Consider the following 27,075-nt stretch of genomic DNA (forward strand, 5'->3'; position numbering starts at 1 on the left):
AGATGACTAGGTAGTGGCAATGGAAAGAGCACTGACCCTGAAATTAGGAGGACCCGAGTTCAAATGTGGCCTCAGACACTCAATATTTACTTAAGCCATGTGAACTTGGGGAAGTCATTTAACCCCATTGCCTTACAAAATTTTTTTTGAAAAAGTGAATAACAAATATAAAGATCAAGTAGAACTGAAATGAAAAGAAATGAAAGTACATTTTAACTCCCGCCCCCCATGGAAATATTACACATTGCACATACAGACTGGAGAAGAAGAGCAAGGACACATGGAAGCAATATAATCACACACTCTAAAGTTTGACAAGACCTAAAAATGCTGTTCTTATTCAAAGAAGGAAAGATTCATTATAGGTCCATAGGATTTAAGATGGAAAAGGTCTCAGAAATAATCTTTTATAGTCATTTCATCTTATGAATGAGGAAACTGAGCTGAGTGATCCATGGTAACCTAGGTAATAAGGATTTAACTATGTTTTGTGATTTCAAATCCATTGCTTTTTTCATTATGCCATATTGCTTCATGGACTGGAGTAAAGGGAGAAGAGAAGGGAAGGAAGGGAATATTCCAAGCCATGAGTCAAAAGCATGAGAAAAAAAATACCTAAAAGCAGGAATAAACCTAGTACATGGAGGGTAGGGATAGAGAAATAAGGTGTTATGAGTGAAATTGAGATTTTCTGCTGAGAAAAAGGTGGAGATTAAGTAGATAGGTAAATTGGAAACATGATGCTTTCTTTTACAACTGGAAGACATGTTGGAAAATAGAATATTAGAACATATGTTAGAACATAGATTATTAGAACTGGAAGAAATCTTATTCTTTTCATTCAGTCTAGTCTCATTCTTTTACAGATGGAGAAGCTGGAGCCCCAAGTGGGAACAATGACTTTCCCAGTGTTGGTCAGCTAACAAGTATCAGATTCAGAACCAATGCAGCCTTCCCAACTTCCATTTCATGGTAGAAAGAGAGAAATTTTCAGGGGAAGAACTGTTTTTGCTCACAAAACGAAAGTATCTTACCATCTTCCTCCTCTTCTGCAATCAAAATTATATCTCTTGACCAACTCTTGGGGCGTATGTCCTTAAAAGTTGTCTCTTTTTTCTTCATAATACTTTTGAGGGAAAAAAGGTGATTCTGAGTCAACCCAAACATGGACTAAACAACCTTATTTCTTAGAAGTCTTTAAAAAAGGTTCTTTCTGTTAAAAACTTAATAGGATTTGTCACCCACATAACATATATGGATTGAAAGGTATGGACTTCTTCAGCAAAACCCAGAATAAAGTTTTTTTCAGAATTGTTTTTTAGGTCTTCTCAGTAGAATGAAGGAAACTACCTCTTTTTAAGAGAAATAATCTTCACTAAGATCTAAATTAATACACAGAAGAAGAAAATAAATAAAAGATAATAGAGATATTCCAGGCTCTTAGATTAACCAACCCATCAACAAGATTCTTTAAGTCCTTTCTGTGCTAAGCACTCAAAAAAAACCAAAATCAGCCCCTGCCCTTGAGGAACTATCTTTTAATGGAAGAGAAAACATATATAAATGCTAACATGCAAGAGAAATATAGAGTAATTGGAATTATGCATAAAGAGAATGGCTATAGTAATTGGCAGGACCAGGAAACCAGGAAATGCCTCCTTGAAGTAAGCCAAGAATTCTCTGAGTAAGAGGTTAAGGATGCAGTATTCCAGAAAGGAGGAACAACCAGTGAAAGATATCAAGGCAGAAGATAGAGAACAGCAAATAATCCTTTTTGCTTGGATATCAGAAAAGATGTACAGAGACCAGTTTGTAAAGAACTTTAAGTCCCAAATGAGATTTATCTTTCATTTATGTACTGTTAAATACATTTTAGTATTAGAACAAGTTACTTCTTTCTGGGCCTCAATTTCCTTATCTGTAAAATAGTCTCTAAAGTTTGTTCCAAATATGAGATTCTGTGCTTAATTGCAGAATATCCCCTATTCTAAGATCCTTTCCAGCTCTGATATTCTGTTGTTGTTGAGGGATTATGGGCTTTTGGCAAAATAACTCTCTGACCTTGCTTAGTTATCTTTGACCTTGTTAATATGAGTCTGATATTGTTACATTTTGAGGAATGGTTTGAGGTTGATTTCTTTTAAGAAGTTTTCTGTCACCTCTCTTATAACCAACTTCTGTTTCTGGTTAAAGTACATTGGAAAATTCCAAGCTGCATATTCACAGCTCCTCTGAGCTGTCAAACTGAGCTTTTTAATTTTGTGCAACAGGAAAGAGCAAATCAGTGTCTATTCCTTCCTGACCCTTCAGATGAAGGAAAAAGCAAAGTTTATCAACCTCTTGGCAGCTCAGTGACCTTAAGGGGCCTGAGGTGGTAAGGGGGAAATGTCACCACTCCCTATGTACTTTTCTAGAATCTTAAATTAAATTAAAAGACTATTTGACCTCTTCCTTCTTCTCCCTTTCTTTTTTGCCCTCTCTTCCTTTTTCATCTAAGCCAGTTGTATCCCCTGTGGGTGAGAATCATAATTAATTAATCAACAAGCATTTATTAAACACCTACTATTTGTCAGTCATATACTAGATCATGGGATACAAAAACAAAAATGGAAGTCCCTGCTCTCAAGAAAAAACACCCTATACAAATCTAAATATGCAAAATAAATATGAAATAAATGCAAGGCAGTTTAAGGAGGGTGGGACAGCTAGCTGGTGCAAGGCCTAGAACAATGGGTCTATAATCAGCAAGACAAGAGTTCAAATATGATCTCAGACACTAAGCTGTGTGATCCTGATCTAGTCATTCAATCTCTGCTTTCCTAAAACTGGAGAAGAAAATAGAAAAACACTCTAGTAATTTTGCCAATAAAACCCCATGAACAGTTGGTCCATGAGATTATGAAAAGTCAGACACAACTGATCTATTGTACAAGTTTAACAAGGGAGGACTCTAGCATTTGGGGAAAATCACCAAAGGGTTTCTGTGGAAGTTGGTGCCTAAGCTGAATTATGGAGGTAACAGATTCACTGATGAGGAGGTAATAAAGAATGCATTACAGATATGGGGGACAGTTAGGAAAAGGGAATGCAGGAGGTAGTAGGAAGCAACAGCAAAGCCATTTTGGCTGCCCCATAGAGGGTGTGTAAGTTAATATTATTTGTGATACTAGAAAGGTGGATTGGTGCTAGGTTTTAAAAATAGTAAAAACTTAATAGAGAAATGTATATTTTTACCTAGAGGAAAGGAGCCACTGAAGTTTAGTGAGTAAAAGAGTGATATTATTAGGCTTGTATTTAAGGAAAATCATCTTAGCTGTTGCTTAGAAAATGAATTTCAGTAGAGAGGCTCTTGAGGCAGGGAGTACAATTAGGAGGCTCTTGCCATACTTCAGATGATGAGAATTGATGAGGACCTAAGCTAAAAACCTAGGATGTTTGAGTAATAAGAGGAGGGCAGATGTTAAAAACATTATGGAAGTGGGGAGCTTTGGCAATTGATTGGATTTGGGGAGTAAGAGAAAGTGAGAGGTAGAAGATAATACTAAGGTTCAAACTTTGGAATCTGCAGGGATGGTGTGCCCTTGATAGAAGTTAAGAAGTACAGAAGAAAAGTTGGAAAGATAATGAGGGTCTGTTTTGACCCTGTTGAGCTTGAAATGCTTAATGGGACATATAACTTGAAATATCCCAATGGATTCAGGATTAGGTGCTATTGTACCCATGTTATTGATGAGGTAACTGAGATACAGCAAGGTTAAGTGACTTTCCCAATTAATAAATGTCTGAGTCTAGAGTTAAACTCTGTTTTCTCATTCCCAGTCCAGTGCTCCATCCACTGTGCCACTTAGTTATAGCTAGAGGACAAGTCTCTATGATCTGAATTGGATGGTGAGTTTCAATAGAATGAGCTTCAAAAATGGAAAGGTTCTTGAGTGATGTTAGCAAAATTGAACTTTTAAGGGGAAAAGAAAGGTACTAAGTAATGTTAACAAAAGGAGACATGAAGAGGTAATGAGGAATAAAGAGTATTATAACACTTTAAGAGAGGTGTCATGTGGGAAGATACAGCTAGTGCTAAAGAGCATCACTAGGAATTCAGATTCATTTAGGGAGAATCATATCTGTGCCATAAGACAGGAGTATAAAAAGAAGAGTTCCAAAATGAAGGGAAGTTTATTATTATTTATGAAATGGCAGTTCCAAAGGAATTATGAGATAGGTTATGCAAAGTATTTATCACCATTTTATGGCTGAGAAAATTGAAGCCCCATGAGACTAACTTGCATTATGATCAAGCAGCCAATAGAATAGTGATTTGAACTCATATCTAGTTCCAAATCTAAAACTAAGAATTCTGTATCATGTGGTCTCTTAAGTCTGTAGAGTTAATACAATTATTGTATTTCTTCTTTTCCAACTATATTCAGATATATTTGTTTATTCCCTGAAAGTAAAATGAACATGTTGTAGCTTATCTTTGAAGCTGGGAGTTCAAGTTAAGAAGTAGTTGGCTTTGGGCTGCTAGGTGGTACAGTGGATAGAGCACCGGCCCTGGAGTCAGGAGTACCTGAGTTCAAATCTGGCTTCAGACACTTAATAATTACCTAGCTGTGTGGCCTTGTGAAAACCTATAAAAAAAAAACTAGTTGGCTTAGCTGACTTCTATATGGTCTTTTAGTCTTAACAGATACTATAATAGAATTCATCCAGTATTTATTAAGTGCCAGTGTGTGTGCATAATGATGTACTAAACATTGAGGAAAATGGTATATCTAGAGGTAATATGGTACCTGCATTCATGGAACTTATTGTTTAGTAGGAAAATAAGACAATGTATAGCATTTATTGTTTAACATGTACCAAACATTGTGTTGGAGATACAAAAAATAAAGCAATCCTTGCCCTTAGAGAGCTCATTCTTTACTGTATTACCCACATATGGGAGTGGTGAACAAGGAAAAATGCTTTGCTCAGAGAAGTCATAAGGATTGAGACCTAGAACTTTCAATTGTTACATCCTTTCCAAGAAAGAAAGTGATTGAATGGTTTGATAGAAAAGTACAAAATGGACTTCAAGGTCACATGAGTGACAATATAGAAGACTAGATTTTTTTCTGATTCCCATGACTTCTCCAACACAGAAATTATACACCAAAAATAAAACAACTTCATCTATCTCCGAAGTCTAAATCATGTAGAATCTAAAAGGAGGTTAATTTAAAAAAAAAAAACACCAAACCCCCTCAAAAAACCATGAAACCCATGAACTGACACTGTGAGCTCACTCAGTGTCCCTGCCTTACCTCCCATGCTGCCACAGCATAGCTGTACCAGCATTGACTGTTTGATTATAATGCAAACAAATCTTATGGCACCTCAATTTTCTCATCTATAAAATGGTGATAAATACTTTACACAACCTACCTCACATTGTACCAAGGAAATGAAAGAGGCTTCCAGTGTAATCCACTCCCTTATCTCAGTGTTGTCCTCTATTCTTTCTGATAATATGGAAACTTCAACTCTGGGCTGCAGAAATTTGCCTGGTTTGCGACACACAGCCTATGTGACTATAGCCCTTCAGTAATAAAAGGCCACTGGTGTCAAAACCCTATAGTTCTACAGCCACAAAGTTCTCAACTGATGGTATAATGCCAAAGAGTTAAGGAGAAGAGGGAGATAAGATAGGGTACTGTGATTGGGGTGGGGCAGGGAAGGGGGTCATGCTCTGTAGCATTCCTCTCTTTCTGAAGAGAAGAAAACAGCACCCAGCTGGAACCAGTTCAGACCACCCTAAAAATCACATGTGAGAAAGAATAATCTATTGAAATATGAATTGAAATATGGAATATGAATGGAAGAAGGCTGAGATGCTTTGAGAACCAGCCCCCAAGAAACCACAATTAGAAGATAGGGAGTCTGAAAATGAATAGTAGGAGAAAGTAAGAGGAGAAAAAAGGGAGACTGAAATCACCAAAGATTTCAGAAAGGGAAAAAAACTGAAAGACTGAATCTAAACAAATAAATAAACAGGAAAAACCGTAACAACAGAAGAAAATATATAGCTTTTAGAGCTAACAAACTAGTTGATGCATATGAATAAATGCTGCAACACAAAAGAAAATGACCCACTATTGATGAGACCAGGAACCCTATGGAATTTAAAAAGAATTTGTAACTAATGCTTTCAAAAGAGAAAATGGGAATATTGAGAAGAGAATTTATAATCCACCCAGCAAAAATAATAAAATTCTAGAAATCTATTTTATTTATTTATTTATTAGGTTTTTGCAAGGCAAATAGGGTTAAGTGGCTTGCCCAAGGCCACACAGCTAGGGAATTATTAAGTGTCTGAGGTCAGATTTGAACTCAGGTACTCTTGACTCCAGGGCCACTGATCTATCCACCGTGCCACCTAGCCACCCCCTAGAAATCTATTAAAATAAAAACAACTTGAATTTCCTATGGCAAGCTTCTCCAAAGAAACAAAAGAAAGAAGAATAGATAGGAAATTCTTAAGTAAATGACATTCTAAAAGAAGAGGAGCAAAACATAACATTAAAAAGATTCAAAATGTAACATGAGGTTTAAAGGGGGAAAGAGGTGAGGAACATCAGAAGAAGGTTTGTGGAAGATGATGAACAAAGATGGATAGATAGCTTATTTATAAGAATACAAATCAGCTTGAACAAATGTATTAATGAAGGAAAGTTCAGATCTTATTTGGAGGTCAGAGAATAATCCAGTTTTACTTGATTGAGATTGAAAGTTTATAAAAGAAAGCATTATGTGGTAAGGCTGGAAAAGGACAGTAAAAGATTTTTTCCCCATTTATTTATTTTTTTCTTTTTTGGAGGGCCTTAAATGCTAAGCAAAGTAACTTAAACATAATTTGTTAAATAATAGAAAGCCATTATAGTTTCCAGCACTCTTCTTAAAATCTTTTGATCTAGAATTCTATCCATTAACTATATCTTCCAGAGCTTACTTTTTATGATTTATGTCCTAATAATCTTTGCTCTAGAATCTAACGCATTTCTAATATTCAATGGTCTAAGTACTCTTTCTGTTCAGAAATATTTAGCATTCTTTATTCTAAAAGGTCTTTCAACTATGGTATTCTGTGCTTCTAATTGTCCTTATATGGATTATAGTTGGATAGATGGTGCATTATCAAGAACCATGTGAATCTTCATTTCCTCAGAAAGATGATTATAGCTTATAGTTATATTGAATTATTTTCCCACTGGGGAGCTTAAAGCCCTTTATATGTACTATGACACCACATTTGCAAATTCTCTGGGAATCAAGCTCATTTTACTAAAATTGACCCATATGTAAAGGGATTGGAGGAAGTTCCAGGGTCCCTATCACTGAACTAGTAATAATAAAGGCTAAAGAAGAAGAAGTACTGGTACTCTTCTTGGAACAGCTTTCTCTGTGGTGGGCAAGTACCTATATCTACTTGAGAGTGTTCACTACACAGCTTCTAGGATTTGCATGCCCCAGAAGCTTGTTGAAATTTTAAGTGACCTTTAATGTTCAGGACAAATTCTGTTTTTTTCATGAAACTTTCCCAGATCTTCCCCTCCTCAAGACAGGAATAACCTTCCCTTTTATATTTCACCTAATACAGTCCACTCATTGATGATACACTTATTTTAAAAATTGTATATTAATCATGATCTTTTTATATTTTATCCTCCTACTAAAATACAAGTCCTATGAGAACTGGGGCCATGTTTTATCTAAACTTTATAACGCTAAACAATGTTTTGCAAATTGCAGTCCTTGATAAATGTGTTAGGTAAATGAATGAACAGTGAACTGAGAGTTAGGAAACCTGGGTCCAGCACTTAGTAACTGTCAGAACTTAACAAAATCACTTAACTTTTCTAAATAATAGTTTCCTCTTCCATAAAAACAGATTCTAATACTATTTGAACTATGTAACTGATAAAAATCTTTGATCTTCATGACAACCCTGTGAAACTGATCTTAGAATGATTGTTTTCTCTATTTTACAGATAAAGAAACTTCAGGAGCAGGAGTGACTATTAAGTTTTAGAATTGGAATTTGAACCTAAGTCTTGCTAACCTAAGATACAACACACCACCTTTGGTTAAAAGCCTTTGCTTTTAACATCAGATTCTAAATCAAAGCATTTCTATATGTTAACAGCCTTGGCTGAATTTGTGACTTCAGAGGGCAGGAAGTCAAATAAGGTCCCCACTACAACATAAAGAGGAAGGCATTTTTTAATTAATGGGATTGATAGGGAAATGTCACATTTGGTTTTGCTCCTCTATGCAGGAAATGCCATTTGGGTAGCTAAAGCGTTTGTGTGTGTGTGTGTGTGTGTGTGTGTGTGTGTGTGTGTGTATTTTTTTATTGCTGAGAAGCACCCACAGTGGCTGGTGGGGGTGGGGTTTGCCTCTGGCAGAGGCCTTGGCATATGTTGTAACTAAAAAAGAGAGGGAATGTGTTTGTGGACCCAGCTACATGAGAGCTGTTGGGTGTTCTTCAGTACCAGTTAGTATTTTTAATTGGGTAGAGTTTCTGGGGGACGTTTTTGACATCTGCTCATATCTTTGCCGAATTTTCTTCCTCAAAGTAAGAAACACAAGCTGTGTGGATAGAGTGATTTTTAAAAAATAATTGGAAGCAAAGATGTATCTCTCTAAGTCTGATAGGAGGACTACTTTTTAAGGAGGCCAAAACTAAAAGGAAAATGATTAGTCCAGTACCTAACATTCAAAGGCAGATATTCTGGAGTCCTTTAGAACCCTGACCTTCAAAATGAGAACCAGGGGTTTCTGGGGAACAATAAGTGGTATATTCCAACAGGTTATGGACTAACTCCAATGGGTGTGTGACTGACCAGTTAGAGGATGGTAAGGTGGGTTGTAATGCAAAAGTGCTAATCTTAAGATTTGTCTCCAATACTTCCACACCCTTATTTATTCCTCAGCACTTATCCCTCTCCCTTCTTCTCTGATCTCCTTGTGCTATACAAGTTGGTAGTCTTTCCTTTTCTGAACTGGCTGTGTTCATATGTCATTGAAATCACTCCCAGGATTTACACTTGGAGGTAGTGACCAGTAAGAGATCTACCTTCCTCCTTTTCTTTTGGTGTGGAAAAGAATGAATCACACTCAAAAGGTAGGCATGAATGAATTGTGATCTGGGTCCTAGATATCATTACATTCTGTTCCTCCCCAACATGCCCATCTTCCAGACTTCCCTATTACTATCAAGAGCACCATCCTTCTACAACTCACATTCTAACAACATTAATGTCTTTCTTTCACCCCACATTCACATATCTTATCAGTTGTCTAATTTTGGTTCTGCCTCCACACCTCCCCTTCTCTTTACTCAGTCAGAACCTCTTCATCTCTTGCCTGTACCATGTAGACAAAATGTATGATCCCATCTTCTTTTCCCACTCCTCAGGAATAGATCACATCCTGGTCCTAGCAGACTTCCCTCACAAGTTTGGGCTTTACATTCTGTACCTATGAACAGAAAGCACAGAATCTGATCCTCCCTACTTCTTGTAGTAGGTGGGACCAAAGAAGTCACATCAGATAAATAGACTTGAACAGTTGGCATTGTTTGCCTTATCTTTCTCTCTTTATTAAAAGCATCACCTTCAGCCTTACCTGTTTTCCAGAAACCCATTTTGAATCTTGATGTTACCTTAAGCTCTCATTCCACATAATCAGATATTGTCATTTTTACCTCCAAAAACTCTCTCCTCCAATAACCACTAATTGCAACATGTTTCTAATTGATTTTCCTGCCTTTTGCCATCTCACTCTTTACTCAGTAAACTCCAGAGACTCCCTATTGAATTTAGGATCAAATATTATTTTATCTTCATACTTTTCAGTTTTTCCATTTAATATATATAAACATATATATATATATATATATATATTTTAATACAAGCATTTTACATGTATAAATTATATAGTGATTTGTAGTAAGGGGCTGAGTGGACCTCTGATTTTCCTGGTAGAGGAACTCTCAACTAAGTAATATCCCTGTACTAATGGAGGTTGGTATATTTTTTTTTTGAAATTTATACTCTTAGATCAATGTATAACATGGAACCAATGTAAACACTAACAGAATGCCTTCTGTGGGGGGTGGGGGGAGGGAAGCAAGGATGGGGGAAAATTGTAAAACTTAAAATAAATAAAATCTTTCTTTAAAAAAAAAAGAAATTTATACTCTTAGAGAATTGCCTAGAACACCAAGGAGCTAAGGGACTTGCCCACAGTGACCTGTTCTGTATGTATCAGAGGTGGGTTTTACCCTAGGTTTTGGTTCTGAAGCCAGCTATGAAATTTTGCCCCTGTGTATAACTTATGCATATGTAAAATGTACATATATTACATTGAACATTTTTAACTGATAAAAGCTGCATGATCAAAAAAATTTGGAGACAACTGCTTTTAATGATGGATAGATAGATAGTGATGACTGATCTAGAAAACCAAGTACTTCCCACCCTTACTCCTCCTTTTTTTGCTCATGTTCCTTAATGTAATCAGTAACCAGAAAGTTCTTAAATTGTAATCATTCTAGAATCATGCAATGCTAGATCTCCTGGGGACCTTGGACCATGGAATGTTAGAGAAAGATGGAATCTTAAAATATTAGAATGGTAGAATATTGAACTTAAACAATGAAACCTTGATGAACCAATAAATAATGTTGAACAGTAAAGACTTAATCTTGTCAACTGCTAGGGAATAAAAATACATTTGACTATTTTGGCAACTTTGCAAAAGAGGCAACATTGTATAGGGTGAAAAGAAATAGATTTGGAGTTATATAACACTTAGATTCAAAACTTAGCTCTAATAAAAAGTATGACTGAGAAATTCACCTTAAAACAATTATCCTTAATTTACCCAGCATAATATTACTTTCATTCCCCAATTCACAGACATTTTTCATGGAAAGCATTTTGTAAATATTAACAAAATAGAAATAATGTTATAATTATCTTGTTACTATAAAATATGACATAATTTATTAATACACATTATGTATATATTACAAACCTATATCATATACAATATTACCATAGAAATCTGATGTATCGTAATAAATGTACTCCACGTTTCAACATATTCTTTCTTTTACATGTGATTATTTACAGAAAGTAAGGACTATGGCCCTGGAAGATGTTGTGATTCTGAATGTGGATACCAACACGCTGGAAACTCCTTTTGATGATCTTCAGAGTCTCCCAAATGATGTGGTGGGTAAATATGTCTCTTGGAAAAGCATTAGAGACCATATCTTATCAAAGTTAATGTGATTTGGGTACATTGTAATAAGCAGTATTCTGAGACAGTCTTGATTCTGAGGGAAATACGGCTAAGGTTAAAGACAGCTATTTTTGTCATGACAAAGAAAGACTAAGAGGAAGCCTATCAATTGCTGAATGACTGTACAAAGGTATATGAATTAATGGAATAATTTTTTATATCAAGAAATAATGAAAAGAATGGTTTCATAGAAAATAATGGAGATTTGACAGATAAACCAATAGATTCAAAGAAAACAACATATACAATAACAGCCGTATTGTAAAGACAAACCACTTTGAATGACTTAAGTAACATGATCAACACAGTGACCAACCAAGATTCCAGAAGATCTAGGATGAAACGTACTTTTAACAAAGTACAAGAGTATCAAATTGTGTGTACTTCTCAGAGTATCAATGAGACATATTTTTTTGGCCATGGCTATTGAGGGAATTAATGTTATTGAAAAAATAGTTGTTAAAATGGTATTGTTTTTCTTTTTCTTTTCTCAATTAAAGGAAAGAGGAGGAGTAAGAGAAAATTTATTTTGTTCATTAAAAATATAATATTTAGTTTTAAAAGTAAAATTATGATGTGCTTATTCTGTACTGGAAATAATTGGACAGTTATTAATTCTGGATGATTTTGAGAAACCAGTTATTATATAAAACATTTTGTCTGTCATTATATAGATATTTGGTATATTTTTCAAGAGTATCCATAATCTCGTCCACCACCTTCATTGATGCCCTTTATTGTTGGTAGTCTCCTCAAGTGAACTTCTCTCTTTGAAGTAAGAAGGTGTTTTTAGCTCAAGCAAATTATGTATCGAGGATGATAAAAAATATTCCCTTCTATCCATACCATTTCTGTATTTTGTGTTCTAGCATGTGGAAAATTGTGATACTTTTGAAGTAAGACCTTTTATCTTCAGGTTAAAAATATCCTAATTTCTATTTATAAATATAGTGGTATCTTATAGCAGCCCTGTTTATGGTGGCAAAGAATTGGAAATTGAGTGAATGTCCATTAATTGGGGAATGGCTGAACAAATTGTGTTATATGTATATTATGGAACATTATTGTTCTATTAGAAACCAGGAAGGATGAGAATTCAGAGAAGTCTGGAAGTATTTGCACAAACTGAGGCTGAGTGAGATGAGCAGAACCATAAGAACATTGTTCACCCAATGGCAACATGGGGTTGATGATCAGTCTTAATGGACTTGCTCATTTCATCAGTGCAACAATCAGGGACAATTTTAGGGTATCTGTGATGAAGAATGCCATCTGTATCCAAAGAAAGGATTTTACAGTTTAAACAAAGACCTTTAATATTTTTTTTTAGAAAAGGTATCTTATTATGTAATTTTGCTATTTCTTATATTTTATTTTTTTCCTTAACAATATTATTTCTCTTTCACATTCAATTTTGATCAATGTATAACATGGAAACAATGTAAAGACTATCAGACTACCTTCTGTAGGAGGGGGGAGGGAAGCAAAATGGGGGGGAGCGGCTATGTTGTGCAGTGAATAGAGCATCAGCCCTGGAGTCAGGAGGACCTGAGTTCAAATCAGGCCTCAGACACTTAATAATTGCGTAGCTCTGTGTCCTTGGACAAGTCACTTTTAATCCTGTTGCCTTAAAATAAATAAAATTTAAAAAAAAAGAAATGAAGTAGGTGGTTTCAGAAAAACCTAGGAAGACTTATATGAGCTGATGTAAAGTGAAGTGAACAGAATTAGGATAGTCTTGTGCTCAGTAATATCATGATATTAATCAATTGTGAAAGACTTAGCTACTCAGATCAATAAAATGATTCACAATTTCAAAGGGCTCATGATGAAAAATAATATCTAACTCCAGAAAGAGAACTGTTAAAGTCTGACTGCAGATTGAAATGTATTTTTTCATTTTCTTTATTTTTCTTATGTAACAAAACCAATTTGGAAATATGTTTTTCATGACTTCATATGAAAATAGGTGCCATATTTGGAGGGGGGGGATTTCAATGAGAAAGAGAAAGAATTAGGAACTGCAAATAAAAATTAAAATAAATAATGAATGAATGAATTGAAAAAAAAATTGGGGGGGGGGAAATTGTAAAATTTAAAAAACAATTTAAAAATAAATATAAAGGCATGAGAGGGCACTTAGCAGATAGGACAGGCAAGGTAGGAAGAACATTTAATTGTTATATATGATAACTAACCGATGTGTCTAGTCTTAGCAATACCAAGTGTCAATGAACCAGAGGCAAAGTTAATACTGAGGTCTTTGAGGAACTATTTTTGTTCAGTTGTTTTAGTCCTTTCTGCTTCTCCCTAACCCCATTTCCTTGGCATATGTACTGGAGTGGTTTGCCATTTCCTTTTCACCTCATTTTGCAGATGAGGAAACAGAGAGGCAAACAGGATTAAGTGACTTGCCTAAGTTCACACAGCAAGTAAATATCTAAAGCCAGATTTGAATTGAGCTTCCTGACTTCAGACCCAGTGCTTTATTGACTGTGCCACCTACCTGCCAAATATTGCCAGAAATATTATAGCTAAATTCCAGAGCTGTCAGATTCAGTGGAAACACAATCAGGATCATACAGAATTTAGCTGCTTCCACATCAAAGGTGTGGAGAGTTCCACAGAGAGTGGAGAGGATATTCACAAAGGCAAAGGAGCTAGGATTACATTCAAGAACAACGCAGCAAAACTAAGTTTAGTCCTTCTGGGGGAAAGTGGATGTTAATGCAATAGAGGACTTTAAAACATTCCTGATGAAAAAACCAGAGTTGAATAGAAAATTTGGCATTTAAACACAAGAATCAAGAGAAGCATAAAAAAAGTGTCATATAAGAAAGACTCAAAAAAGTTAAACTGTTTGCAATTCTATAGGGGAAGATAGTACACATAACTCCTGAGAATTTTATCATTATAATGGAAATTAGGAGTCTACATAGACATGAATATGAGTCGAATACATTGCAATGATTTCAAAATAAATAAAGAGAAAGATGCATTTGGTGAGAGGAAGAGGAAAATGGGGGAAATTATCTCATATAAAAGAGACATTTAAGGAAAAACTTTTAAAATGGAAGAGAAAAAAAGGCTGAACAGGTGAACAATATTTGAACCTCATTCTCAATGGAATTGATTCGAAGAGGAGAAAAAATTTTATAGCAAATTCTCTGATAAAGGCCTCATTTCTCAAATATATAGGGACTATATCACATTTTAAAAAATATTCACCATTCCCCAGTTGATTACCTCACACCTATCAAAAGTTACTGGAAGAGATATGAGAAAATAAATACAATAAAAAACCTATTGGTGGAGATATGAACTGGTCTGATCATTCTGGAGAACAATTAGAAACTATTAGCATAGGGCTATAAAACTGTACATAAATTTGACCCAGTAATGCCAATATTAGATCTGCATCCCAAAGAAATCAAAGGGAAAAAATATCTATATGTACAAAAATATTTATAGCAACCCTTTTTTTTTGGTGGCAAAGAATTAGAAATTGAAGAGATGCTCATTAATTCAGCAATCACCAAACAAGTCATAGTATATGATTGTGATGAAATACTATGGTGCTATAAGAAGTGTCAAGGGGGATAGTTTCAGAAAATTTATACTAACTAATACAAAGGAACTTAGCAAAACCAGAATATTATGCATAGTTACATTGATATTGCAGTGGTCAACTTGAAAGACTTAGCTTACTGATCAATATAATGATTCAAGATAATTCTGAAATGACTCATGATTTCTTTTTCTTCTCTTATTGCTGAAGCTAACATTTCTAATATGATACTGAATTGTAGTAGTGGTGATAGTGGGCATCCTTGTTTCATCCCTGATCTTATTGGGAATACCACTAGTCTATCCTCATTGCATATGATGGTTTCAGATAGATGCTGCAGAGGATTCTAAAGTAAGAGTTGGATGTTTGGATTAGAGTTGGAAGGGGAAAGTTAGGGTTCACGTTGAGCTTTTGAATAGGTTGAAAGTTGGGCATAGCTTTAGTGGGAGACTTTTTGTTGAAGTCATTAATTATCTATTCTAAGGAATAATCCATTTTTATTCTAGTGTTTTTAGTAGGAATGGTTACTGTATTTTGTCAAAGGCTTTTTCAGCATCTAATGATAAAAATTATATGATTTATAATAGGTTTATTGTTGATATAACTAATTATACTAACAGTTTTCCTGATATTGAACCAACCCTGCATTCCTGGGATAAATCCTACTTGGTCATAATGTATTATCCTAGTGATAACTTGTTGTAGTCATTTTGCTAAGATTTTATTTAAGATTTTTGCATCTATATTGATCAGGGAGATAGGTCTATAATTTTCTTTCTCTGTTTTTAACTCTTCCTGGTTTAGGTATTAGCACCATATTGCTGTCATAGAAAGAATTAGGCAGAGTTCTGGCTTCACCTATTTTTCCAAAGAGTTTATATAGAATTGGAATCAATTGTTCTTTAAATGTTTGATAGAATTCACTTGTGAATCTATCTGGCCCTGGAGATTTTTTCTTAGGGAGTTCAATGATGGCTTATTTAGGGTTATTTAGATATTTAATTTCCTCTTCATTTAACCCAGGCAACTTATGTTTTTGTAAATATTCACCCATTTCATCTAGATTATCAAATTTATTGGTGTAGAGTTGGGCAAAATAATTCTGAATTATTATTTTAATTTCCTCTTCATTGGTGGTGAGTTCGCCTTTTTTCTTTTATGATACTAGCAATTTGGTTTTCTTTTTTTAATCAAACTTACCAGAGATTTATCAATTTTATTGGTTTTTGGGGCAGCTAGGTGGCATAGTGGATAAAGCACCGGCGTTGGGAGTCAGGAGTACATGGGTTCAAATCTGGTCTCAGACACTTAATAATTACCTGGCTGTGTGGCCTTGGGCAAGCCACTTAACCCCATTTGCCTTGCAAAAAAAATTTTTTTTTCATAAAACCAGCTCTTGGTTTTATTTATTTGTTCAATAGTTTTCTTGCTTTCTATTTTATTAATTTCTCCTGTAATTTTTAAAATTTCTAATTTTGTATTTAACTGGGGGGTTTTAATTTGTTCTTTCTCTAATTTTTTTAGTTGCATATTTAATTCATTGATTTCCTCTTTCTCTAATTTATCCATGTAAGCATTTAAAGATATAATATATCCCCTGACAGCTGCCTTGAGTGTATCCCATAAGTTTTGGTATGTTGTTTCATTATTGTCTATCTAGGATAAAAATAATTCTTTCTATAATTTGTTGTTTGAGCCACTCATCCTTTAAAATGAGGTTATTATTTTCTGATTAGTTTTGAGGCTTTATTTCCCTGGTTAAATATTACATATGATTTTTATTGCATTATGATCTGAGAAAGATATATTCACTATTTCTGCCTTTCTGTAATTCTTCATTAGGTTTTTATGTCCTAGTACATGTTCAATTTTTGTGTAAGTGCCATGTACTACAGAAAAAAAAGTATATTCCTTTCTATCCCCATTCAATTTCCTCCATAAGTCTATCATGTCTAGGTTTCCTTACAATCTATTTACCTCCTAACTTCCTTCTTGTTTATTTTATAGTTAGATTTATCTAAATCTGAGAGTGGGAGGTGGGGGTCTCCCACTAATAGAGTTTTGCTATCTATGTCTTCCTGTAACTCCTTCAACTTCTCCTCTTAAGAATCTGGATGTTATACCCATTGGATGCATATATATTTAGGACTGAAATTACTTTATTGTCTATAGTTTCCTTCCTTATCTCTTTTAATGATATCTATTTTTGCAGCTGCTTTGTCTGAGATAAGGATTGCTACCCCTGCTTTTTTCACTTCAGCTGAAGCAAAATATATTTTGCTCCAATTTTTTACCTTTACTCTATATGTATCTCTCTGCTTCAAATGAGTTTCTTGTAAGTAGCATATTCTAGGATTCTGGTTTTTAATCCACTCTGCTGTTCCCTTATGTTTTAAGGGAGAGTTCATCCCATTCACATTTAATGTTATAATTACTAACTCTTTATTGTCTTCCATGTTATCTTCCCTCTGTTTGTATTTTCCCCCTTTTTTCCCTTTATCTGTATTCCCCAGTGTTTTGTTTCTGAATACCACCACCTTCAGTGTGTTTGCCCTCCTATATCTAACCCCCTCCCCTTTTTTGTTCCACTTTCTCTTTGCCCCTTCTTCCTCTCCTTTTCCTCTTTTAACACTTTAAAGGCAAGATAAGTTTCATAACTTGACTGAGTGTGTATATGTTAACTTTAAGCCAGTCTGATGAGAGTAAGATTCAGGTGGCTCTCACCTCCTCCCTTCTTCCCCTCTATTACAATAAGTCCTTTGTACCTCTTAATGTAATAAGATTTATCCTATTCAGTCTCCTCCATCCTCCCATCTCTTTACTGTCCTCCTTTTTAAGGAGGTATTGTTTTTAAATCATTCTATCTGAGTCACTGAAAGGTCTTGAGTGTCCATCACTTCTGGCTATTCTTTCTCTACTAGTATTACAATTATTGAGAGTTTTAGTCTTTTTCCCAAATGAAGATATTTCCAGTTTCATCTTATTGGATAATAGTTTTTCAAATAAGTTATGCATATCCATCTCTTTTGGCTAATTAAATTTTCTCTAATAGAGTTGCAATTCTTGAGAGCTGTTAAAGTCTTTCTTCCAGGTAAGGATATGCCAGTTTCATCTTATTTTTTTCCCTCCCTCCCCTGTTTTTTTTTTAAATTTTACCTTTACATGTATCTCTTGAGTCTCCTATTTGAAGTCCAAAATTTCTATTAAATTTTTCATCAGGAAAAGTTGTAAGTCTCCTATTTCATTAAGTGTCCATCTTTTGCCCTGCCAGATAGTGGATTCTTGGCTGCATTCCAAATTCCCTTGCTTTTCAGAATATTGCATTCCAGGCCCTTCAGTCCTTTAGTTGATGCTGCCAGATCCTGTATAATCTTTACGGTAAATTGTTTCTTTCTGGCTACTTGCAGGATTTTCTCTTTTGTCTGATAGTTCTAGAATTTGGCAATATTCCTTGATGTTTTCATTTTGGGATCCCTTTCTGGAGGGGATCGATTTATTTTTTCAATAAAGTATTTTCTCCTCTGGTTCCATGATATCAGAACATTTTTCCATCATTAAATCTTATAATATTGAGTCCAGGCTTTTTTTCTCTTCCATGTTTTCAGGAAGACCACTAATTTTTTGGTTATCTTTTCTTGATCTATTCTCCTAGGTCAGTGGTTTTGCTTATGAGATATTTAACATTTTCTTCTAATTTTTCAATTTTTTTTTGTTTAACAAATTCTTGTTGTCTCATGAAGTCATTGGTTTCCATAGACTCCATTCTTTTTTTTTTTAGGGAAGAATTTTTTTCATTTATGTTTTGCAACTCCTTTTCCAATTGGTCAATTCTATTTTTGTTCATTTTAGGTTCTGAGAGAATAATTTTCTTTTTGCATTTGCCCAATTATATTTTCCAAGGATTTGTTTTCTTGTTGCATGGTGTTAATTTTATCTTGAGTTTCTTTTCCAAGACTTTCCAATTGATTTTTAAACTCCTTCCTGATTTCTTCAAGGAAATCTTTTTGTGCTGGAAACCAAATCGTATTCTCAGGGGTTCTACATCCCTTTGAATTAGGGTCTTTTCCTTCTAGGAATTTTTCTATGGTCCCCCTTTCAACTGGCCTTTCTTCATTTTCCTAAGATCTTGTGTTAGAGGGGCTGGTCCACAGAGGTTTGGTATTGAGATCCCTAGAAGGTTTACTCACTGTGTGTAGTATCTCCAGTTGACCAATAGGGGGTGCTGAAGGATTTTTCTCACTGAGTGTCTAGTAATGGGGTTCTAGAGGCGTTCCCTCACTGAATGTAATATATCCCCCTGGCCAGTAGGGGGTGCTAGCGTCTGGAACCTACTCTACAGCCCTTCCCAGACTGTCAGTCCCATAGTCATGCTTCTACTCTCCGATTGTTTCACGGAGTAAAGTAGTTCCCACAGCAAAAGCCCCTGGGGCTGATCTTAGATTCTTCAGACTCTTGCCCCCTCCCCCACTGTCTGTGGGCACTCTGCACTGTCACAGCCCCAATCCCCAAACGCAGACCTTGAGGTATGTGTTGTTTTTATAGCTTCTCTTTCTGGGTTTTGTCAATGGGACTTCCATTAAAAGGTTTGTTTCATATTGTGTATGTGGGAAGATCAGTAGACCTTAGCACAAGACCTGGCTTCTCTCCAACATCTTGGGCGGAAGTTGCTGAATATATTCCGAAATGACTCATGATGAAAAATGCTATCCACCTACAGAGAGAGAACTGATATATTCTGCATGCCAATGGAAATATAATTATCTCACTTTATTTTTCTGGATGTTTTTTACCATATAGCTAATATTTTTTTATATGATTTCACATGTATTTGTGTTATCATATTGCTTGCCTTCTCAATTGTTAGGGAAAGGCCTGAAGAGAGGGAAGGAATTAAGAACTCCATTTTTTAAAAAAAAATCCATGTTAAAAATAGTAAAAAAGGGGCGGCTAGGTGGCATAGTGGATAAAGCACCGGCCTTGGAGTCAGGAGTACCTGGGTTCAAATCTGGCCTCAGATATTTAATAATTACCTAGCTGTGTGGCCTTGGGCAAGCCACTTAACCCCATTTGCCTTGCAAAATCCTAAAAAAATAAAAATAAAAATAAAAAAATAAAAATAGTAAAAAAAATTATAAGGAGGTAAATGTCAGCACAATACAATTAGAGCCATATATCCATATAATGCTAAAGAGTTTCCTGTCAGAAAAATAACAAAAATTAGATGACTGTATATCAGAGAACAATCTACTTGGTTGGAAGGAAGTCTCACACAACTAAAAATTCAACTAGAGAAGTTCTGAAATAATGGAAGCATAGAATCTAATTATTGGCATCAACCTCAGAAATATTTCTAATCCAATCTCTAATAGAGCAATAATCCCCACTTTTAGCAGCTGTCTAATGGTCATCCAATCTCTCTTTGAATACCTCTAGTGACAGGAAACTTATTATCTCCCCTAAGAAAGCCATTATTATTAGCATAATCTTAATATTATTTAATTATTGGGAAATTTTCCTTACATTCAACCTAAATTTTCTTCTCAGAATTTTTACTCATAAGTCTTAGATAAACTCTCTAGGGACAAGCAGAACAAATTTATTCCATTTTCCACATGAAATCCCTTCACGTGCTTGAAGATAGCTGGCCTTCTCTAAGTATTTTGTCCTTTAAGAAAGAAGATCTTGCTGCTTCTTATAGTATATTCTTCATTATTCTTAGCATCCTTGTTGCTTTTTACTAAGTTTAGCTCCATATATTTTAAGATGCTCCTGAAATTGAGGTTTTCTGGTCAGGACAGAGGTTAGGCAACCTGTTATATTCCATACTCTGGACCATATGCCTCCTTTAATGCATCATCAAATACCGTTAGCATTTTTGTTTGTCAAGTTACATTATTGTTTTATTGAGCATGTAGCCTATCAAAACCTCCAGATTTTTTCATAGAAGTTATTATCTAGATATATCTCTAATCCTGTATTTTTTTTTCTCTGAGAACTTCATGTTTATTCTTATTAAATTTCATATTGGGGACAGCTAAGGTGACACAATGGATAGAACACCAGACCTGAAGTCAGGAGATCTGAGTTCTAACTACCCAGCTATGTGACCTTCAGCAAATCACTTACTCCATTGCCTTGAAAAAAACCAAAAAAAAATTATTGAATTCTGTTCCATCCATAATTCTAGCCTATTGAGAGCTTTGTCTCCTATTATCAAGCATGTTAACTATCCCTCTAAACCTCATGTAATCTTCAAGTTTGAAAATATGACATCTATGTCTTTATTGAATTCATTGCTTTTTTCAAATTTTCAAACAGCATGGGGCTAAGGATGAGTTTTCTGGGTACTTCATTAGATTTGATTTTTACCTGCCAAAGCCTGATCCTTAGCTTGGTTATTCAACTATTTCTACAGTAAATTCATCTATCTTTATTTTTATCCAAACAAGAGATATCAAACATTTGGCCTATAACACTCTCCAGTACAGGCCCAACCAGATTAAAATGTAATGGGACAATATTTAACAACATAAATATACAATAGAACATATATAATGTTAATATGTGATTTTCCGAGTCAATATATGGCCCTCAGAAATCCTTTGGTGACCTGTATCTTCTTATCTGACTTTTCTATTTTACATGTGAAAAAAACTAAGGCCCAGGGAAGTTGTGACTTTCTAAAGGTCACATAGGTAATAGGCATCAAAGATGGGACATAAAACTATCTACTCTGTCTCCAGAGTCAACATTCTTTTCCTTAAACCTTGTAACCTCCCTATAAGGTGAAGTGACATCCAAGGCTGAATAGCAAGATAAAGCTATTTAAAGAGGGAAGAGGCTGCCTTGCAAAGTAGTTATCTCCTTGCCATTAGAGGCATTCAAGCAAAAATTAAATGACTGTTGGTAAGCACAGTACTTTGTACATAGTATGATGATTAATAATTTTTTTTCTTCTAGAAATGTGACTTCTTATTCAGGTGGGGGGTTGGAATAGATGGCCTCTTATTATCTACCAAAGAGGAGAGTCTCTGATCTTATGTTATCATTTTGTGATAGTTTTTTGTATCTTTTTGCTTCTCGAAACATTTTTGTCTATTGTGTTCCTTTAGAAATTGATCATGAGCAATTTGGTGATACTTTGGGGAAAATATTGAACTATCCTTATTTTCTGCCCTCTGTGATAAGCTGGAGAATATTCAGAGAAGAGTAAACAGACTATTGAAGTATTTTGAGTTTATTCCATATAACATAACTTTCTTTAGTTATTTGAGGTTACCTTGGGGAAGAGAACTGAGGTGCTATTGGTAGATATTATTACAGAGAGGCAAATCTAAGGATTGATATAAAATACAACTTCCTATCACCTAAAATTATCCAGATGTAGGATGAACTGCATCAAGAAAAATGTATTCTTCCTCACTTAACCAAAAGATAGGTAACTTTATGTCAGCTGGGTTGTAGAGGGTCTCTTTTTCAGGTACTGATCATGGATTCTGAGATGCTGTTAAATTTTGATATTTCGAGAAGCCACAATTCCTTGAACATCTTAAACACTTAATAAATGCTCACTCTATCTGTATCTGTACTTATAGCTTTCTGTTGTATGAGCTTTTGAAGCATATTCAGATTGATGCTTGTAACAAAATTGTTTGTGATAGGAGAAATGGAAGTAACATTAGACAGTGGTCAATGACACTGAGAGAGAAGCTACAACTACTATTGTGTACTGTAACTATAGAAGAATAGAGACTTGGTCAATCTCCTCATTCTTAGATGAGGAAAGTGAGACTCAGAATGGTGAAAATGATTTGCTCAAAAGTAATAAGTAGTGGAACTGAGACTAAGAAAATCTAGATCTTCTGATTCTAAATCCAGAGGAGCTTCTACTCTGCCTCACTCAAAAAGGTCTAAAAGATTAGAGTTGTTTGTTTTTGGGTGGAATTAACTGGCATTCTCAGCACATCATGGAAAGATGAAGGTATAGACATCCTCCCAGAAGGAATCAGGAGTGAGGGATGGACAATAAGGAAGAATGGGTAGAAGTTACAAGCCAAATTCAATTAAGTATAAGAAAGTATTTAACAATTCAGATAATTTAGAGGTATAAGAGACTTTAGAGAGCATGTAATTCAATCCATTCAATTTTCAAATCAGTGAACTAAGGCCTGAAAAGGACAGGTAACTTGCTCAAAATATTCCATGGCGGAGGAAGTAATGGTAGCGATGGCAGTGATGGTAGCAGCAATGGTGGTAATCAGACTCTTGGTTTTCATAGATTTGGTACTTCTAATAGTAGTCCTAGAAGTAGTGATAAACAGAATAACTGAATTTCTAGTGTAAGTTCTCTAATTCCAGTGTCAGAGCTCTTTCCAATATACTTAACTCACTAATAATTAAATCTGTCACATACAAAATGGATTCTGTGGGAACTTATTCATTTCTCCTCATTGGAAATCTTCAGGAATAACCTGGATGGCTAACTAAGGAATATAATAACACCTCAGAGGTCATCTAGAAACCCTTGTAAAAGAAAAATGTGGAGAAATGTTCAATGTCTCTATATCTGCCCATGGAAAAGACACGTTTTACTTTATCATATATCTCATTTTGTTATGCTACTGAAGCTTAAAAAAAACCTTAGAGACCTGTGATATACAAAAAGAAACCCTGCTTTAGTCTCCAATATCCACCCTCACCTAAACCACCTTATATATAAATGAGAAATATGACTATAAATGACGAAGAACTGAGTATAAAAGCATTCATTGAGCTCTAGAAGTGACAAATCTGCCCAAGGCACAGCAATCCTAGGTGGGTATTCAATAGCTTGGGAAGGGGTATGGGAGAGAAGGGAAGAAAGGAAGGATGCTACCACTGGGATGCCATTAATCCATCCAAAATAGGTTTTTAGTAATATGATGGGGGAGGGGGTAGCAAGAAAAGGGAAGATATCCCTAATCTCATTATCTTTTCTTCCTGAATAGGTTTTGGGTGGTCCAGGTACAATGTTACTCTTCTGCCTAAAAACCTTTAGTGACTTTTTATTGCTTCTAGGATAAAATGCAAACTCCTCAAGCAAACTCCATAATCTACCTCTAACATCATTTTATAGCCTTCTTTTACTCTTTTACTCCCTTGAAGCATTTTGCATTCTAGTTAATTTGGATGACCTTGGCTTAATCACTTAACTTCTCTAAGCTTTGGTTCCTCATCTACAAAATTAACAAATTAGACTCAATGGCTTTTTAGGTCCCTTCCAACTCCAGAACTAATGTACTATTATTTTCCAATATTGTCCTGACTTTTCCATTTCTGTGCAGGTATGTACCCCTTTGCCAAGAGTCCCCTCATATCTGTAAATCATTCTCCTTCCAGATTCTTCCCCAGTTGCTATCTCATCCAATGAAGCCTTTTGTTTCCTCATTATTTCCTTCCCCAAATTTTCCTAGAACTTTGTGCCTGCATCTTTCTAGTTTGCCTTTATTACACCATATCCTGAATAATTTATTTGTTTGTATGTATGTATATACATCTAGATATAATGCTAAAGAGATAGATATTTATATTGTCCTTCCTATTAGATCAAAAACCCTCTTAAAAGAAAGACAATGTTTTTCATTTTTTGTATTCACAGAACTGAGGATGTATGAAGTTCATTTGTTGAGGTGAATTGAATCTACTTTCTTAAAGTATTTTGGAATTGTTGGTTTCATGTTCAGTTTTGCTACTTAATCCCTATGTAACCTTGGATAACTGATTTGACTAGATAATATATCATAATGTTATATTAAAATCACTTAATCAAGGTTACATAATAATATGACTTATTACCTCCTAGAACAGGGGTGGAGAACCTTTGCCAAAGGCCATTTGGGTATTTGTAACATCATTCACAGGTCATATAAAATTATTGATTTAAACATAAGCCTACTATATTTGGTCAAACAATTAATTCACCCCTATAAAGCTCCTAGCTTTATTGAATTTTGAATTCTCATCTGTGGTTTCCATGGCAGTTCCCTATATAGTCCCAGAACATTTGTTGCCTCTATCCTAGAAAAAAGAGCATTGGTTTGAAGACAAGAGACTTTTTCAAGACAAGTTCGATTTCCATCTCTGGTTTTTATTAGCTGCATGATTTTCCACAAATCATTTGTCCTCTCTGGGCCTAATTGACCTTATCATTGAATTGGGCAAGGTTGTCTCTATTGTCTCCTTTAACTTTAACATTCTGGGATTTCTTAATTCACTGAAGCTGAGTGACTACCATTATGAATTTCCATTTCTTCCTCTCTAAAAGAGTGAAAATATCTATAGGGCCTACCTAAGGAAGAGGTGGAGAAAGAGCTTTGTAAATAGTAATGGGCTTTGGAGATGTGATCAGTCAGAAATAGTAGTGATGTTTATAATAATAATAACAATAATAATAATGCCCATTCTTGAAAAAAAATAAATAACCCATGGTCTTTTCATCTCCCTCAGTGCCAGATAGAGTATTCTCCTTTGGTCATAGTTAATAAATGTTTGAATTGAATTGAAGGGAATTGTGAAATGAATTTTGAGTAGGTCCCCTTACCTTCCTGGGGAATTAATCTATCTTTTTATTTCCAGTCCACAAAACCAAAAGACTAACTTGTTGATTCCATAGTTATGGGAAGGCATATTCCAATGAAGAGAATCTGGGGTCTTGGCTGTATGCGTGGTTTGTCAACAATTGAGTATTTTATTAGACTTTATGAGACTTCATTAAAGAAGTCCAAGCAGGAGTACTGTAGAACATCAGAGGGTCCCTCACCAATAAACTCCCAAACTTCAAGCTTTGGAATGCTATAAATGTTTAAGACACTTCCTTCCTTTTCATTATTGACTTTTCCTTCACTTTTATACCAGCAAAGAGCTGTTTTTTATTGGTTAAAATTTCTTGATTCAATTTCTGCAGGTCTGTTTAAAAGCTCCATATTATCTGGGAGGATGTTTGGCGCATAGCAGAGGAAGTCCTGCCAGTGAATTCAATTAGCTGGCATCGCTTGCAGATATTGTACACGGTTTTCTGCGTTCTCCTTTTTTTTCACAACTACTACATAAACACAGCTGGGTTTGATATTTGTCGTAACAAAGATTTAACTGGGATCGTTTTTCTTGGGGTAATTAATGCTTGGAGCTGCTGCTGCGATGGTGCTCTCCCATTTGCAATCCTCCTTATTTCTTTTCTTTTGGTTATCCAGATAATGAAGGGTGTTCCTCCGAGTCTTTCCCTTTCCTTGAAACTGCTTAATACTTGGCTGTTACCACCTGAGAGCAGATGCATTTCATTGCAAGAATTGAATTTCTGTCAGTTCTCTCATGCATCATGTGTTGGGAACTGTAAGTGGATCAAGTTGTGTTGATCACAGCAGGGACACTGTGAAGCAGATCTATTATACATACTTCCCCCTCCCCACCCCCACACTCCCAGGCGCAGAAATGCCCCTCCTTCCCTTGTGCTTGTTCTTTGTGGCTATTTTTATGTGATCCACCATGGGTCTAGCCTCGCTACCTTACTGCCAATGGATATCTTTTTTCTTTATACCAGAATTATTGTTGAGACATTCCAATTTTATCTAGGGAATCTCTGAATGCTTTATTAATTCCTAGATATACATTGCTTTCAATGGCTAAAATAAATTCCTTGAACCTAACCATAATGAATGACATTTATTTTGATGACATTTAGATTATTGATGCGCTAGAAAATGCTAATTGGACCACCATTTTTTCTTTCTGACCTTTCTTCCTGTGTAAAAATAGTCACTTGGCTACACAAGTCAAAGCAGAGTTTTTGGCTTCTAAATTTGACTTAGACTTATGTAAGAAAGTCAGTGATGTAAGTGGATATAAAAGCTTGGACCTTATAGAACCTAAAATGTTTGATCTGTAACGGACCTTAAAAATAGATAATGGTAGAAAATAAAATGTTATAACCATAAGGGACCTTATGACATAAAATATTAAGAGTTAGAAGGATCCTTATAACATTAAATGTAGAGCTGGGAAGGGACATCAGGATACAGAATTTTAGTAATAGATTATTTTTTAACATTTTACATTATAGCTAGACTCAGAACACAGAACGTTAAAATAAGTAAATAAATAAATAAAGTGTTACAACTGGAAGG

The 27,075-nt window shown here is 35.0% G+C and overlaps 1 protein-coding gene across 8 annotated transcripts in view; it reads left to right on the top strand.

The window, feature by feature from the left end:
• The window catches only part of DENND1A (DENN domain containing 1A), a 709,454-nt gene that overhangs the window by 463,667 nt on the left and 218,712 nt on the right, over window positions 1–27,075 (top strand). For all 8 annotated transcript variants that reach the window (XM_074211609.1, XM_074211608.1, XM_074211610.1 and 5 more), the window contains exon 12: window positions 11,178–11,279. In XM_074211609.1, the coding sequence (XP_074067710.1) occupies window positions 11,178–11,279 (102 nt within the window). The remainder of the gene's footprint in view (window positions 1–11,177; window positions 11,280–27,075) is intronic.

Source organism: Macrotis lagotis, chromosome 1, assembly GCF_037893015.1.
Source record: "Macrotis lagotis isolate mMagLag1 chromosome 1, bilby.v1.9.chrom.fasta, whole genome shotgun sequence".
In the NCBI taxonomy this organism is placed as follows: domain Eukaryota; kingdom Metazoa; phylum Chordata; class Mammalia; order Peramelemorphia; family Peramelidae; genus Macrotis; species Macrotis lagotis.